General features: G+C 47.8%; 1 protein-coding gene across 4 annotated transcripts in view; it reads left to right on the top strand.

The window, feature by feature from the left end:
- The window catches only part of CACNA1F (calcium voltage-gated channel subunit alpha1 F), a 1,137,291-nt gene that overhangs the window by 244,318 nt on the left and 876,631 nt on the right, over positions 1-16,342 (top strand). For all 4 annotated transcript variants that reach the window (XM_069645269.1, XM_069645268.1, XM_069645267.1 and 1 more), the window contains exons 6-8: positions 8,227-8,379; positions 8,883-9,079; positions 9,275-9,378. In XM_069645269.1, the coding sequence (XP_069501370.1) occupies positions 8,227-8,379; positions 8,883-9,079; positions 9,275-9,378 (454 nt within the window). The remainder of the gene's footprint in view (positions 1-8,226; positions 8,380-8,882; positions 9,080-9,274; positions 9,379-16,342) is intronic.

Below are 16,342 nucleotides of genomic sequence, written 5' to 3' on the forward strand. Positions count from 1 at the left end.
CTCTTCTACATACCGCCAGGCGGCCCGCTCCTTGTCCCAGGAGGCCTACAGAGGTCGCGGCAAGCAAGGAGGATCCCGCCGTCGTCGTCAAGGAGGCCAAGGCGGCAAGGCCTCCTCCAAGCAGGACTGAACCGGCCGTTGCGTCGGGCCCCCACCGAAGCACCCCGGTGGGAGGCCGGCTGACGAAGTTCGTCAGCGTGTGGGAGTCCATCTCCACCGACCGTTGGGTGCTGGACACCCTGGCCAACGGGCACTCGCTGGAATTCCAAAAGAAGTGTCCTCGCATTCCTTCCGTGGCCAGGAAGGAGAATCACGTCCCTCAACTGCTGTTGGAGGTAAGGGCGATGCTCAAGAAAGATGCCATCGAGCTCATCCCCAGGAGGCTCCGGAGCTCTGGAGTGTACTCAAGGTACTTCCTCATCAAAAAGAAGACAGGCGGTTGGTGCCCCATCCTGGACCTGCGTCGTTTAAACAAGTACATCAAGGCACAGAAATTCAGGATGGTCACCCTCCAGCACGTGCTGGGACAGCTGGAGGAGGGCGACTTCCTATCGTCGTTGGACCTGGAGGATGCTTACTTCCACATCCCCATTCTAAAAGGACACAGAAAGTTTCTCAGGTTCGTGGTTCAGGGACGCCACTACCAATTCAGAGCCCTGCCGTTCGGATTAAAGTCGGCACCCAGGGTATTCACCAAGTGCCTGGCACCAGTAGTGGCGCGGCTGCACCTGCAGGGGATCCACGTCTACCCCTACCTGGACGACTGGCTAATCCGTGCAAGGACAAGAGAACTCGCCATCGAACACACAGCGAGGACCGTCCGGCTGCTCACGGATCTGGGATTCGCCATCAACTACCCCAAATCCCACCTGGTTCTGTCGCAAGTAGCACTGTTTCTGGGAGCGAAGCTCGATACAGTGGGGCAATTGGCCTCCCCGTTCGAGCAGAGGACGAAGGCCATTTTGGGCAAGGTGCAACGCCTGCTAGCCACGGACGTGGCCAGGGTGAGGTCCATCAAGTCCCTCCTCGGGATGATGTCCTCATGCATCTACCTTGTACCCCTTTGCAGACTTCGGATGCGTCCGCTACAGGAGTTCCTCGACGCCCGCTGGTTTCAAGCGACGGGCTGCTTTGAAGACAGGATCCCTCTCGACGAGGAGTTCCGTTGGGCGATCCTATGGTGGGGTACCCGTGTGCACATCACGGCAGGCACAGACTTTCAGACCCCGGCATTTCAGGAGACGGTGACGACGGACGCCTCCCTGGAGGGTTGGGGGGCCCACACCGGAGATCTCCACGCAAGAGGCCTTTGGCTCCCGGAGGAGAGGTCTCTCCACATCAACATTCTGGAGCTTTGAGCAGTGTTCTGGGCGCTCAAGTCATTCCTTCAGTCCCTCAAGGACAAAGTGGTGAGGATCTTCACCGACAACACCACCACGATGTTCTACATACGGAAGCAGGGAGGCACCAGATCCCCAGCCCTATCCAAGGAGGCCCAGGATCTGTGGCACTGGTCCGTCGCCCAGGGAATGTTTCTGGTTCCCTTCCACTTGGCAGGAATAAAAAACACCATCGCCGACTCACTCAGCAGGGAGCTGCGCTCGTGCCACGAGTGGGAACTGCGTCAGGACCAGGTGGATTGGCTCTTTCAACGATGGGGCAAACCCCGGATTGACCTTTTCGCGACAGCGACGAACTCCAAGTGCCAGAGGTTCGCCAGCAGGATCCCGCAGCCGAGGAGCATGGGCGATGCTTTCTCGTTCCCTTGGGACGGCCTGTTTCTATACGCGTTCCCTCCATTGCCGTTACTGCTCCGTCTCATCAACAAGCTCAAGAAGTCCAGGTGCAGAATGATCCTTGTCGCACCGGCGTGGCCGAGGCAGATCTGGTTCCCGGACCTTCTGGACTTGTCAACGTCCCCACCAGTCAAGCTGCCGGCGGACGCGGATCTTCTCTCCAGAGAAGGAGGCGCCATTCTTCATCACGACCCAGAGTCGCTGAACTTTCAGGCCTGGCTCCTGCAGCACTAGAGTTTGGAGGGTACGATATCCCGGCTGACTGCAGAGAGGTTCTTGCAAAGGCCAGGGCATCCTCAACTCTCAAGTGCTACGGACATAAGTGGAAGAGGTTCTCTGTCTGGTGCCGTGCACAGAAGATTAACCCTCTGCGGATTACGGCCCCTCAAGTACTGCCGTACCTACTGTCGCTGGCCAAAGCTGGACTGGCTCACACCTCCATCAAAATACATCTGGCTGCCATCTCCCGATATACCAGGACTACGGGACGGGCGTCCTTGTTATCTCATCGCCTGGTGAAGGAATTTATGAAGGGACTATTCCGATCGTTCCCGCCGGTGAAGGCTCCAGCCCCGGCGTGGGAGCTTAATGTGGTGCTGACCAGGCTCATGGGGGCCCCATTCGAACCTATGCATTCGGCGCCTTTGAAGTTCCTGTCGTGGAAGACAGCGTTCCTCGTGGCCATCACCTCCGCACGACGAGTGGGAGAGATCCAGGCCCTATCTTGCAAGCCTCCATACTTGACTTTTCACGACACGAGGGTGGTGCTGAGGACGCACCCCTCCTTCATGCCCAAGGTGCCATCGGACTTCCACCTCAACGAGCCCTTGGTGTTACCAGTTTTCTTCCCGTCGCCTTCGACGCCGGCCGAGAGGACTTTGCACTCGCTGGATGTAGCTAGAGCTCTGAAATTCTACGTGGACCGCACGAAGAGTTTTCGGAAGACGTCACAGCTGTTTGTGAACTTTGGGTCTGTGAATCAAGGGATGGCTCTCTCGAAGACTTCCATTTCCAGATGGCTCTCCGGCTGCATCATGCACTGTCACCGGTTGGCAAACCGACCGCTGCCCTGCCGTTCAAGAGTCCATTCGACCAGAGCGATCGCTGCTACCACGGCGTTCCTGTCTGGTGTGCCCCTGCTTGACATCTGCAGGGCTGCTACGCGGAGGTCGACGCACACCTTCATAAGATTCTACTGCATCGATCGGGACTCCAGGGAGGAGTCCAGGGTCGGCCAAGCAGTGCTGCCCAACCTGTTCGCATAAGGTGAGCCTGGTGAGGAGGTAAGAGATGCTTAATGTTGAGTTGTTGTATTGCTTAATGTTGAGCGTGTTGCCACCTCCCGTGGTTGTGCATGTTTGTACTGCTATGTATTCTTTTATTCATGAGCATGTGAATCCATGCCAGACCCCATGCTGGAGAAGGAACAAGTTACTTACCTGTAACTGTTGTTCTCCAGCATGGGTCTGGCATGGATTCACATGCGCACCCTCCCGCCTACTCCTCTGCGGCTCTTCACTTGGTCATACTGCCACTTTACGTGCTACCAAATCTGAGGATGGCTGCCAGAGGCGGGGCTTAGGGAGAGGGCAGTCATTGGCTGGGGGCAGTATGACCCAGAGATCAGTGATTGGTTACTACTAAGAAAGACAGATCAAAAACGAAACTGATACTGATTTTTTTCTTTACCGAGGATTCCCAGCCTGACGACGGGGAATATTCATGAGCATGTGAATCCATGTCAGACCCATGCTGGAGAACAACAGTTACAGGTAAGTAACTTGTTCCATAGTCGCTTCCCCTTACTTTATATCCTGTGTGAGGGTGTTGTATTCCGGGATCACGGCAAGCATCGGGCTATTCAGTAGACACTCCGAGGCCTATGACCTTGGGAGAGGCACACGACAGGGGTGTCCCTTATCCCCACTCTTATTTGCTATAGTGATGATGCTGTTTGCTGTGCACCTGAGGAGCTACATATACATCGCGGTATAGGGGGCACCGGTAAACTGCTCTCATTGTATGCAGACAATGTAATATTATATATTAGGGAACCTGGTACCAACTTGGAACCCCTTGCTAGGGAAAATGAGGTGTTTGGGAGTATTTCGGGTCTGTTAGTAAACTGGTCTAAATCAATCCTATTTCTGCTGAAGGATGCTAAACTGCGCCACTCGGTGGCGGGGCAGTTTTGTTGTGAGAAGGATTCCACCAAATACCTGCGGATCTGGATAAGTAGATTGCGTACTAAACTTTTTAGGGATAATTACGGGGTGTACCTGGAGGGACTTCGGGGTAAGATTGCCCGGTGGGAGTCGCTTCCAATCTCTCCGCTAGGAAGAGTAGCGATTATAAACATCATTATCCTTTCTAAACTATTGTATCTGTTTCTTAATGTTCTAGTTTGGCTGGGCTCTCAATTTTTTAGGGAGTTAAATTCTCTGATGTTTACAATGGTGTGGAGTCCAAAAAGACCTTGGTACGATGGGATACATTAACAGGAATTTGGGACCAGGATGGGATAGGACTGCCGGACCTTTAGTTATATTACTTAGCTGCACAAGTATTGTTTGCGACTTACTGGATGAAGGACTCTCAGCAGCTCCCACATGTTCGGTTAGAAAGGAGGTCGGCATCCCCATACTCTTTGCAGAGTTCCTTGATGTCATTGAAGATAAATGATAAGTGTCAGTTCGACCCAGTGGCATGTACTGTCCATGCATGGAGAAGGTTGTGCTGAGGTTGGCTGTGACTTTTCCCTATACCCCAGAGCTTAAGGTCTGGAGTGTCCAGTGTCTGGAGCCAAAATGTGATGACAGACTTAGGGCAGAATAGTCGAGGTATGGGGTGCAAACACTGTTAGATTTCTATCCCGAGGGGGTATATGTTTCCTGGGACCAAGTCAAGGCCAAACTGGGGGACACATTTTAGGTAGCGTTCCAATACTATAGGTTGTGGGAGGCATTTAGGGCATGGGCGCTGGGTTTTCCGGTAGAGCCCCCCTGAGCCCCACTCCTCCCTCGCGGATGCTACCGGTGGCTTGCAGCTCTTGGGATTTCTCCGTGCCCCACAACTCCGGCTGTGGGCACCAAACAGAGGGGACTCAGAGCACTTTGACCCTCTTACAGCCCGCTCGGACACCAGCGTCACAGTCTCTCCTTGGCAATAGCCAGCATCCTGCCCTCCAGGCAGGACCCTCCTCGGTTGCCCCCTTCTGCGTAGGAATTCTCCCCTCTCATGCCTGTTTCTTACAGCCCGGCGTCTCTCCTGCTGGTTTCTTCCTCCTTTCTGGCGGCTCCACCTTTTATGCACCTGTGACCTATTAACAGGTTGCAGGTGCAAGCCCTTGAGTCCAGTTGTCTGGCCACAATTACTGGTGTTCTCTGGACATGCATGACCCTCACAATAGTTTCCAGGCTTCTTCCTCGTCTCAGTACCAGAGTGGTGTAACTGAATGTTAGTGTGTACAACTCCTAGTCGCCTCTTTCTTGTCCCAGTACTAGAGTGGTATGACTGAGGGGAAATAAGGGGACATTATTGGCAACAACCTATGAAGGTAGGGGAGGGTAAGGTTTACTATTAAAAGGGAAAGAGGGATACCATGCCTTGCCTGAAGACATCCTCTCCCCAATACCCAAGTACCCTCCACCCAGGTGATCCTCCCTCGTATCTCCATCCCCCAGAGTCAGGATCCAAAATCATTGGCCTGGCAACCTGAGAAGAAGATCCAAGGGGAGTAGGTGCGAGGATGCCCTCAGGTTTCTCACACATTATATAACCTTAATTTGTGTTTGGCCATCCAGAGTTCACATTATTTACAGTGGAGTTTCAAGCTTTGCCACTTCTGTAATTCTACTGTCTTTGGCATTCTGGGGCAACAATATCTTGCTGGTCTGCGCAATGCTTGGGAAGTCTGCTGATAGGTGAATTAGAACCTCTGATGAATGAAGGAACAAATAGAAAATCGATTGTATGGTTAAGTAGGGCACAAGTGAGCACCCGGCAATCTATATTTGAGAGATCATGTGAGATTGGAAGACCTGCAGCGAGTAGCGAAGCCAGGGGAGAAACCGCCCAATAATGTCTCAAAAATAATGGAGCGCGGGGAGCCCATGTGCTAGATTGTATAGTTCCTAATACCATGATGTAGGATCTCAGAGTATATAAAGTTGGTCTTGGGTAAATATATACTAAGAAGGCTAACGGTTGGCTCTAGCGAGCAAGAGTGGGACACATAGGTTTCTGTCTTGCAGGAAGGATGGCATAACATCTGGTGCTCTGCCGAGAACACTGTGAGCATTCCCAAGACAGACATAAATCCCTTCAGTCGATTGTGCTAAATGCTGTTGACAGTCTATTTTGTGACCCTGTTTCTCATCTTAATCGTGCCCTAGGTTTGTGGTGTCCCTCTGGACAGGCCCCTCTCACTCCTGCATTTTTACATAGAGGTGACTTCCTTTTTTCATCATTTCAGTTCCTATCTGGTAATTTACCTAAATGACAAACAGGAAATGGTCAGGTTGAGTAAAGAATCAAGCTCTGAAGGTTCTGCCCTGAAAACAAACCTTTGATCAGTGGATGTGAACAATTGGATCAAACTGAATCCCAGTTTAACATAGGCTATTATGTTGTACTCTTGTCCAGATCAATGGCTGAAGGATATTTGGCCTAAGGCCATAGGCAGCGGCCAGGCCCAATGCCCTCTGCAAAATACCTGTGTGTCATCAGTGATTAATTAGTCTTCGCTGGTAAGCACTGGAGGCAAGATAACAAACATCCACACGGAAATCTTAAAGGAAGTCTTTCCATAGCTGATTTTTCCATTTGATCTTGATTGTCAGCAGTGACTGCTCCAGTTGACTGCTGTATTGATTATTGGTATTGCATGTAGTACACAAATGGGAGTGACTATGTCCTGTGTTGGCTGGCCTGCAATTGCTGCCAGCGAGCAAACAGGGTCATTACTGTTGACCACTAGACTCACTTTGAGCAGTGCTCTTTGTTTCTAATAGCTGCATTCAACCACTACACCTTAACCCAGTGACTTTGGTCAGCTGATGTCATCTAGGTGTAGTACTATCACACAGGACGGCTAATAAGGGCTACATTATTCTCCCTCCAAGCATTTATTCAATCCACAACTACCTGGAGCTTTGGAATATATCTGAAAATATGCCCTTTCCTTATTCACTAGCACACACAGGCCACATCTGTGTCCTACGTGCCTTAACAAATCATTTATTTTTTATCACCTGCCGCACCCAAAACTATTCTATCCCCATACCAAAATGTGACTCAACTCTGACGTCTTTAGCGTGACAGAATTCATTGGATGCTGCCACCTTTTCATCAGCACAGGTCCCCATTTTCTCACTGTCCACCTTGCAAAGGCACAGTTTAGCTATCACAAAAGCCTTCTCCTTACGTACACTGGCTACTCTAGTCCTCAAAATCACCACTCACCTTGTTCAGTGTTCTCAGATCTCCTGTCTGCCTTCACAGACATCAGGCAGACTGGTCGACGTAGTACTAGAGGTCACAATATGTATTCCTTGTGACACTGCAAATCCATCTATGCACCACATCTTCAACCCTTCACCTTTTGAATATAATTTCTGTCTATGCTCCTGGCAGCAGTGACATAACACAAAATGTCAGGGGCTCCCTGCAAATTGTGATGTGGTTCTCCTGATATCCCTGCGACACTGGTACTTACTAGGCCCTGGGATGGATAATAGATACCTGAATTGTGGGTTCTCCTGAACCGCAGGGGCTGTAGAGGGTCACATTGCACCATTCAGCTCACAAACATAACATTTCCTCACAACTGGCAAACTATTCTGTGCCGCCAGACAATGTAAATCATTTTCAATCTTGGTACCTCTTACTGGACCAACCTCTCCTCAACAAAAGACATACTTCCTGTTTGAGTACCTGCACAGATTCCCTCAGAAAACAAAGCATTCAGCTTTAGGTGTTTCCCAGCCACAGCTGCCTTCTGGGGTCAATGTCTCAGAAACATTGTAAGTACATCTTAATTTCTCGAATAACTTCTAGTTCATTGATGTAATGCCCTAGTTTTTATTACAATGGAGAGATTGGTTCCATGCAATGCTTGATTTACTGCCTGATGATGTAATGTCTGTTCAGCATGTCTGGTAGAGATGTTACCCAAATTAATCAATACAAATAAAGAAATGCTTCACATAACAGCTCTAACAGGTCCCGCAGCCAACAATGTTAGGTCTCCCCGCTCTACGGCTCCCAGTACACACATAATTCTTAAATGCTTTTAACACACATGCTGTCCCTCTCTAGGGGATGGGTATTTTCTCAGTGTACAACAATGAACATGTCACTTTGTGAACAATATGTCTGGTCTTGCTGTGCCGTCCATGAGACCTGTTTCCACTGTGTTACTGTGTTTCAGGCCTGCACATTGTGTTAAACTCCATCATGAAGGCTATGGTCCCGCTGCTTCACATTGCTCTCCTTGTACTCTTTGTCATCATCATTTATGCCATCATCGGACTGGAGCTTTTCATCGGACGCATGCACAAGACCTGCTTCTACGTCGGTTCAGGTAAGATTGACCCTCACTCCTTTGACGTAGGACTGTCTCTGGCCTACCACTACAGACTTTGTAGAGGCAAGTTCACCATTTGATCCACACTGCCTCAGCACACTGCCTGAGCCAATCCCATCAGAGGCAAATCTGATGAGATTGGCTCCGGCCCTCCTTTCCTAGCTTGCAGAGGCTATGGAAACTCCAGGAAGCAAAGCGCTATGGGTTTCAGTTTACAAACTGAAAATTCTTTGGATATTGCGTCATGTTTTAGGAAAATGTTTGGCATCTTCTAGGCTGAAAACCCTCAGTGCTTTGTTTATTAGAGTTTCCATAGTCTTCTGTCACATGTTGGGGTGTTATTTATGTCTATGTATTATTCTGTATAACTTCACCCTTGGTAAATTATACATGTTGGCCATTCTCTGTGGTCAGCTCTCTAGAAAGATATATGTCTGGCTCTTGTTCGTCCTTGCTGATTCATCAAACAATTCTGATGTCTGCGTTGTTTTTCCCGTCAGACATTGTCTCAGAGGAGGAACCCGCACCTTGTGCCTTCTCTGGGCACGGCCGTGAGTGCCACTTGAACAACACTGAGTGTCGCGGCAAGTGGGAGGGTCCCAATGGGGGCATCACCAACTTTGACAACTTCTTCTTTGCTATGCTGACGGTCTTCCAGTGCATCACCATGGAAGGGTGGACTGATGTTCTCTACTGGGTGAGTCACTGTCCACTGCAGATCGGGCCTCCGATGTGTATGCTGGGTGTGTGAGGGATTAGTGGTATCCCAGAGTTCTGTGCAACCCTGTCTTCATTTTAGAACTTGTCATTGTCACCTCTTCACTAATGAACTTCTCTAATTCCCATCTTGCTTTCTTCACCAGATACTGACTACATTCTCTTCTTTCTGTAGATGCAGGATGCCATGGGCTACGAGCTCCCCTGGGTCTACTTTGTCAGCCTTGTTATATTTGGATCATTCTTTGTTTTGAATTTGGTGTTGGGTGTCCTAAGTGGGTGAGTTCAATCAAGCTCTCGCCAGGTTATGACTGCATCACTTGTGCTTTGATTTTACGTAGTAAGTGGTGATTGTCCATGGTATTGGATGTGTTTCATCTCTGTTGGCCCTTTAATGTTTGGTGTGTTTGCTTTAGCTTTGGCCTCTGTTAGTGTTTCAGTGGGTGGGTTATAGTTCCGTGTGTATTCCACTCCTGCCGTTCTCTGCGTTTACCAGATTAATTCTTTTTGTGTCCTTCTTTCTCTTCAATGTATTTGTTCTGATGCGTCTTTGTGATGAATGTGTTTTCACCCTGTGGCTCTCTGTCTAGAGTGTAATAGTTGTATGCTAACTATCTTCATTTGAAGTGTGTAGTTATCCTTGAATCTCCCTTACTGCTGTGTTATACCCCTACTTCAGTCTTTCATAGTGCTACATCTATAGATATCTTCTTGAATCATTCTTTATGTTGAAGGTATTCATTGTCCCTGGGTAAGTGTGTAGTCCTCTTTCAGTTTGTCTTGTTAAAAGTGCTAATTTCTTATGAATTCCTATTAGTGTTAGAACTTCCTTTGAGTTTGGGTTTCTCAAGGGATTCGTTCTCTGTGGATTGCTCCTGGTTTTGGCACTGTCATTTGCCCTTATTTATATCTCTTGTTAGTAATGGTTGAGGATTTTTGATCAGGTGGACCCAAGGAACATTGTACAGGGATCTGCTTTTGAGAAACCATCCCCGAATTAGACAGTTGTCATAAACACTTAACTACAAGGATTGGCAGCACACATGGATTACTTGTCAGTACAGCATAAGCGGGGAAAGGTAAATGTGCACATTGGGGAAGCTGACAGTATTTTATTTCTTGTGAGCTGCAGTCGTACATGAGCCACGGAAACCAAACCGTAGCCATAGTTGGGAGATGAAGCAGTAACCGCAGTCATGTTTTGAGAGGTGGCATGGTAAGTGGCATGATTGGCTGGCATGCACATGACGTTAGCCTCTGTTCGGAGCGCAGATAGTCCCAGAGGCTTACTCACTTACCTTATGAAGGTGTACTATAATGCCTGAAGAACAGGAACAGGGGTCACGTGGTTCCTAGTCGCCTGATCAGGTTTTAGTACATGTAATGGAAATATCGACTAGAGATGGTGGTTTGTATCACGTGTGTAGGCTGGGAAGAATTGTTCAGGTCTTGAATTGTCCTGTTAAGCCAGGCCTTCCAAGGTCTGAGAATATTCTTTTATGAAGTTAATTCTTAATGTAACTAACTAAATCTATCATACAGACTCTTTTGTATAAGGCTTATGTGTAAAACCCTTTGAAAATCTAGAGATTTCTGTGCTCAGAGGCCACATTTTTGGGACAGATATATTCTGTTAATTTCCCTGTCCATTTCTACACAGCTGTACAGCAATACATCCTGTATCTAATTGTACTGCCTTAGGTTGCTTATTGGATGAATTCATCGATTTTGGTTTCTACAACTTCAGCGCCGTGAAAGTGAGAGCATTCCATTTTGCCATCAAAATCCTTCCTTCCTTTCAATGTTGAAGGAAAAGTGTTTTGATCCAGAGTGACAACACAACCACAAAGTACCACATCAGGAAGCAAGAAGTCGCAAATTCAATTGTGCTCCCTTGGTCAAACAGAATTCAGTACCCTTTTCTTGCAATTAGCCTGATCCCCAAAGACATTTTGAAATTGGGGCCATCAGTATCCACCTTATTTCGATATCACCAACATGAACATTAGTGGTAGCAATCTGTCAGCGACTTGCCTTACCTGCGGTTGAGAGTGGTTCTGGGATGAGAATATATTAGGTCCGTCTCCTCTGGTCGCCACTTCCTTGCCTGAAGATGACAGGATAGAGGAAGGTTTGCTCTAGGAGGAAAAAACCCTGAAATGAAAAATCCTCTTTACAGTACTTCTGGATATGAGATTCCTCCCGAAAGGTAGGTTTTGGCACCAGCGGGAGCCTCCTTGGTAACAAAATCACAAGGTGCGAGCAACGTAGCAGGAGCGTCTTCCTCTGGAAACAATAGTATGGTGAGGAGGAGAAAACGAAGCCGCCCTGCAGAGCAGTTATTGAAGAACCCTGAATAGGTTGGCAGGAACTGAGAGCAGAGAGCTGGCAGGCTGAGGCAGAAGAGAACATACATTGACATGTGGGTTTGTGCACTACCAGCAGTCTAATGCACTGTGACAGAAGCTGGAAAGAGCAGGGGCGGCAGTTGCTAGGTGAAGGAATGCAGGGAGCAGGAGAGCCAGGAGCCAGGAAGGAAGCACACAGGGGCAGGAACTTGAAAAATCTACTAACCTGGAAACGAGCGCCAGAGCAACACATAAGTAACTCCAATTGTGACAGGCCAAAGCTTTGCTGCAGGCTGTATTATTCCACATGGCATTTCTAACACAGAAGTAGCAATGCAATGCCTTGATTAGAATAGAGAGTACGCCAACCCTGCCGTCACTTTGGAGTAATCCCAGTCCGCTTCCATCTTCAGCAGCTCCAAAGAGACAGGGTCCTGACAGTATTCCCCTTCCTAGGGCTCACTTCACATGGCTTCCCCAGATGGTGGTGATGGAATTCTTTTATTAAAGCTGGAGCATGCAAGTTCTGTGCTGGTTCCCATGTTCATTCACTGGAGCATATTCGTTCCAGTCTAGTAGGTATTGCAGTTCCCTTCTTCGGTATCTGTAATCGCAAATCTGTTGAACTTCATATTCGGTTCCTGTTTCAATAATGAGTGGTAGTGGTGGTCCTTTACACCTCCTGGGGAAGCGCCCTTTCAAGTTGCTTTTCTGTTGGGACACATGCAATACTGGATATATCCGACTCCAAGAGGGGGGAAGTTGAATTTTGTGTGCAACTATTTTGTATGCGACTGTATTAATATTCTTCAGTACACGAATGGGCCCAAAATATTTAGGCAACAATTTAGAAGGCGTGAGATGTGCAGGTAAATTGCATGATGAAAGCAAAACCATTTCTCCAGGTTTGTAATTTGTGGCTTCAGACCGCCTTTGATCTGCATACCTGTTTTGTGTTTGAACGGCTTGCAGATTCTCCATTGCTTGTCTTTGAGTTTGTTGTAACTGCTCTAGGAGAGACTCTACTGTGGGTAAAGGAAAGTCAGGAGACGGGGACATAGAAAATATCCTAGGATGGAACACATACATACAGTAAAATTGTCTCATAACAATAGAGGAGTGTTTTGAGTTCATCTATGACATTTCTGCTGTAGACAAAAGGGAAACCCAATTGTCCTGTACTGCAGTGATAAAGCATATAATGTTCAAGCGTCTGATTTATGCATTCTGTTTGTTCATTGTCCTCAGGGTGATATATGCACAATAGTACTCTGGAGAAATGTAAGACCTTACAGGGTTGTGTCCAGAGGTTTGAGGTGTACTGGGTATCTCTGTCTGATATGATGGTGTCTGTAAACAAACAATTGCAGGGAAATAAATTTGACTCATAGTCGTTGCTGATGGTATCTTTTGTAAATGGGTAACATGTGCCATTTTGTTTAATATTTCCACAATGCCCATTATTGCATTGTAACCCACTCATGTGGGTAGATCTACAATAAGATATGTGGAAATAACTTGCCACAGTCTTGTAGGTAGGACAGGATGTTTGGCTTGCATACAGACATAACATGAGGTGATGTAATCCGTCACATCTTTATGGATGGTGTTTCATATAAAATGGCTTGTGATAGTAGTGTCTTTGGTTGTAGCAATTCCGCAATGACTTCCCACTGGGGAATTGTGGCAGCTGGTTAAAATCTAACATTGAAGGGATTCTTTAGGTATCATCAGTCTTTTGTTGCTGAAAAAACATCTGCCTCGCTAGTACAGTTTCCATTGTCTCTGTTCTTCCTCGGAAGGAGGAGAGACTTCCAATGCCACTTATACTTTCTCCAAGAGGGACTCGGCCACGAATACCAGGGTTTTACTGGGGAACATCTTATCTGAATTGATGAGGTTCTTGTCAGTCTCGTGTTCCTGATGGGACAGGGCATCTGCCACAATGTTAAGGGAGCCAGAAATGTACTTTAAAAAGAAGTTGTGTTGCAAGAAGTAACGAGCCCAGTAGGCTTGTCTGCTGTTTAGACAATGAAAATTCTGAAGGAGTTGTACGTTTGGATGATCTGTGCAGATTTCTGTATGAATATGCATCCTCAAAAACAAATGTCTCTATTCTTGGCACAGTAATTTTACTAGCAACAGCTCCTTTTCCAGCACAGAATAGTTCTTCTTGCACTCCATTAATGTCTTTGAAAAAGAAGCCACAGGTAATTCTTCTTGGCCTTCATGTGTTTGCTACAATAAGGATCCTAATTCCAAATTGGAAGTGTCTGCTTTCAGAACTAAGGATTTGAGGACATCTTGTTGTCTTAGAATTGGTGCATGCACAAAGGCATGTTTGACAGTGCAAATGGCCCTTTCTGATTCTTGAGACCATTGAAAGATCTTGTTCTTTTATACCAAGGAAGTGATGGGTCCTATTAATCGAGAGAATCTCTGAATGAATTTACAGTAAATATTTACTAGTCCTAGAAATATTTGTGCGTCTTTCACGGATGTAGGTGACTTCTATTCTAGCACTTCTCAGACCTTCCTCATCTCCATGGAGATTCCTTGGACTGTTAGAATAAACCCCAAATAAGACACAGATGAAGCATTGAATTGGTATTTCTCAGGTTTCGCTTTAAGCGGATTTACCTTGAGATGACGCAGGACTTCACACACATGATGATCATGGTCTTAAGAATTTGCTGAAAAGATCAATATGTCTTTCAGGTACACCTTAACTGTATGAAGGATGATCTCTTTAAAATCTGCAGGGAACTAGCCAACCCTTGCGCAATCTCCTCCTCCCCTCTTTCTTCCCAGGCCCTCTGCAACTCACTGGCCACTCATTCCACCGCTAAAACTCTGGAAGAGCTGAGCTCCATTGCTGCCCTCCCACCCAACCAATCCCTCACTCCCCTGCCTCCTACGGCTTCTCACCCTCCTTCTTCTTCTCTCTCCTCCTTCTCCCCTGTCACACCTGAAGAAGTCACAAGAATTGTCTGCTCCATGAAGGTCTCTTCCAAACAGGTTTCCCCTTGCTCCTCCAGAACCATCAAGGACAAGATTGGCTCCCTTGCCCCTGAACTCGCTGATCTCTGTAACCACTCTTTTGCCACTGGATCTTTCCCCTCCACCCTTAAGCACTCCCTTGTGCGCCCCCTCCTGAAAAAACCTTCTGCAGACCCTATATGTCCAGCCAGCTACCACCCTATTTCTATCACCCCCTTCCTTGGGAAACTGCTAGAGAATCCGGCCTTTCCACAATTTACCTCACACATTGAACGTGTTGGTGGTCTCCACGACCATCAATCTGGATTCTGAGCATCCAGAGACACAAACTGCTCTCCTGAACACCTGTGAAGAACTGCTCGCATCTCTGGACTCCAAATCTCCAGTTGTCCTCATCCTACTCGGTCTCTCCTCTGCCTTTGACGCAGTCAACCATTCCATTCTCATAAAACGGCTCCATGATACACTTCATATCTCGGAGTGGCACTGGACTGGCGGACCTCCTTCCTAACTGACCGTTGGTGCCAAGTCATTGTGGGCACCTTCTCGTCACCTACTTCCTTCTGCATCTTCCATCATCCCGACTGCCTATCTGCCATCCATTCCTGGTGCACTTCCAACAATCTCTGCCTCAATGCCAGCAAGACTGGGATCATTCCCATTGGGACCTCTGCTCCCTCTTTTTTCACCTCACTCTGGCCAGCCTCTATGGGCTCTCCTCCTGCTCCTTCATCTGGATTCAGAAACCTTGAAGTCATCTTCGACTCCTCTCTCTCCTTCCTTCCTCACACTCATGGCATTGCCAAGAAGTCCCACTTTCAACTGTACCTTCTCAAAGGAATTCTTCCTTTTCTCACTTTCCCCAGAAGCTCAATGTTACCCAAGCCCTGGTTCTCTCTAGGCTTCACTACTGAAATAGCCTTCTCCTGAATCTACCTTCTTCCACTCTACGAACCCTCCAGATAATCCAGAATAGGCCAGCAAGATTTATCCTTGGCCTTAAGCCCAGGGGCCACATCTCTCCTGCCCAAAAAACTCTTCACTGGCTCCCGGTTGCTGCACGGATTAAATTCAAATCCCTCTGCATCATCCATAAGGTTGTCTGGGGTCTGGGACCACGCTATCTGCAACTTTCTCTTACCAAATACTCTCCCTCTAGAACTCTACGTTCCTCTGGCACCAACTCTTTGTGTGTAAAGCGCTTCGCTAAACAGAGGGCTGGAGGCTGATCTCTTTCTTCAGCTGGCTCCCTCTTATGGAACAGCCTCCCCCTTCTTCTTCGTCTTGAGCAGGACTTCCTCAAATTCCAGAAGCTCCTCAATACTTTCATATTCACCTCCTCCTTCCCTTCCTCCCTCCTCTGCTAATCTCACAGTCGCTGTGATTGGTGACCAGGGCCCTTATGTATGCTTCGGGGTCCTGGCCTCCCATACACAATCACCCCAGCCTCTGACTACCTCGCAGCACTTACCTCGGCACCCACCGGCCTTCGTCCTGAAGGCTCGCACTGTCTACCCAACGCGACTCTAGTCCGCATAGCACTGACCTAACTATGCACTTCATCTGCTGCTCACCCACCAGCACACTTTCCAGCACCTACCCCCACTCCTACTTCCCCTCTTCTCACTGCACTTGCACGTCCTGAATACTCACAAGGCATAGCAGGTTTGTCTTCCACTGCATTTATTGTTTTCAATCCCATGTTCCCTCCCTGTTTCCCTGTGAGCGCTTCGAAACAGAATTGACTTATTGTATAAGCGCCTAACAAATGCACAATAAAAATAAAATAAAAGGAGACAAGCAGAAAAGAGATGGTCCAAAGGCATTGAAAAATGGCAGGAGAATAGGGCAAGCCAAAGGTCATAACACTATACTCACAGCGGCAGAACAGTGAC

The sequence above is a fragment of the Ambystoma mexicanum genome, chromosome 2p, assembly GCF_040938575.1.
Source record: "Ambystoma mexicanum isolate Mex_15411 chromosome 2p, UKY_AmexF1_1, whole genome shotgun sequence".
NCBI classification, from domain to species: Eukaryota; Metazoa; Chordata; class Amphibia; order Caudata; family Ambystomatidae; genus Ambystoma; species Ambystoma mexicanum.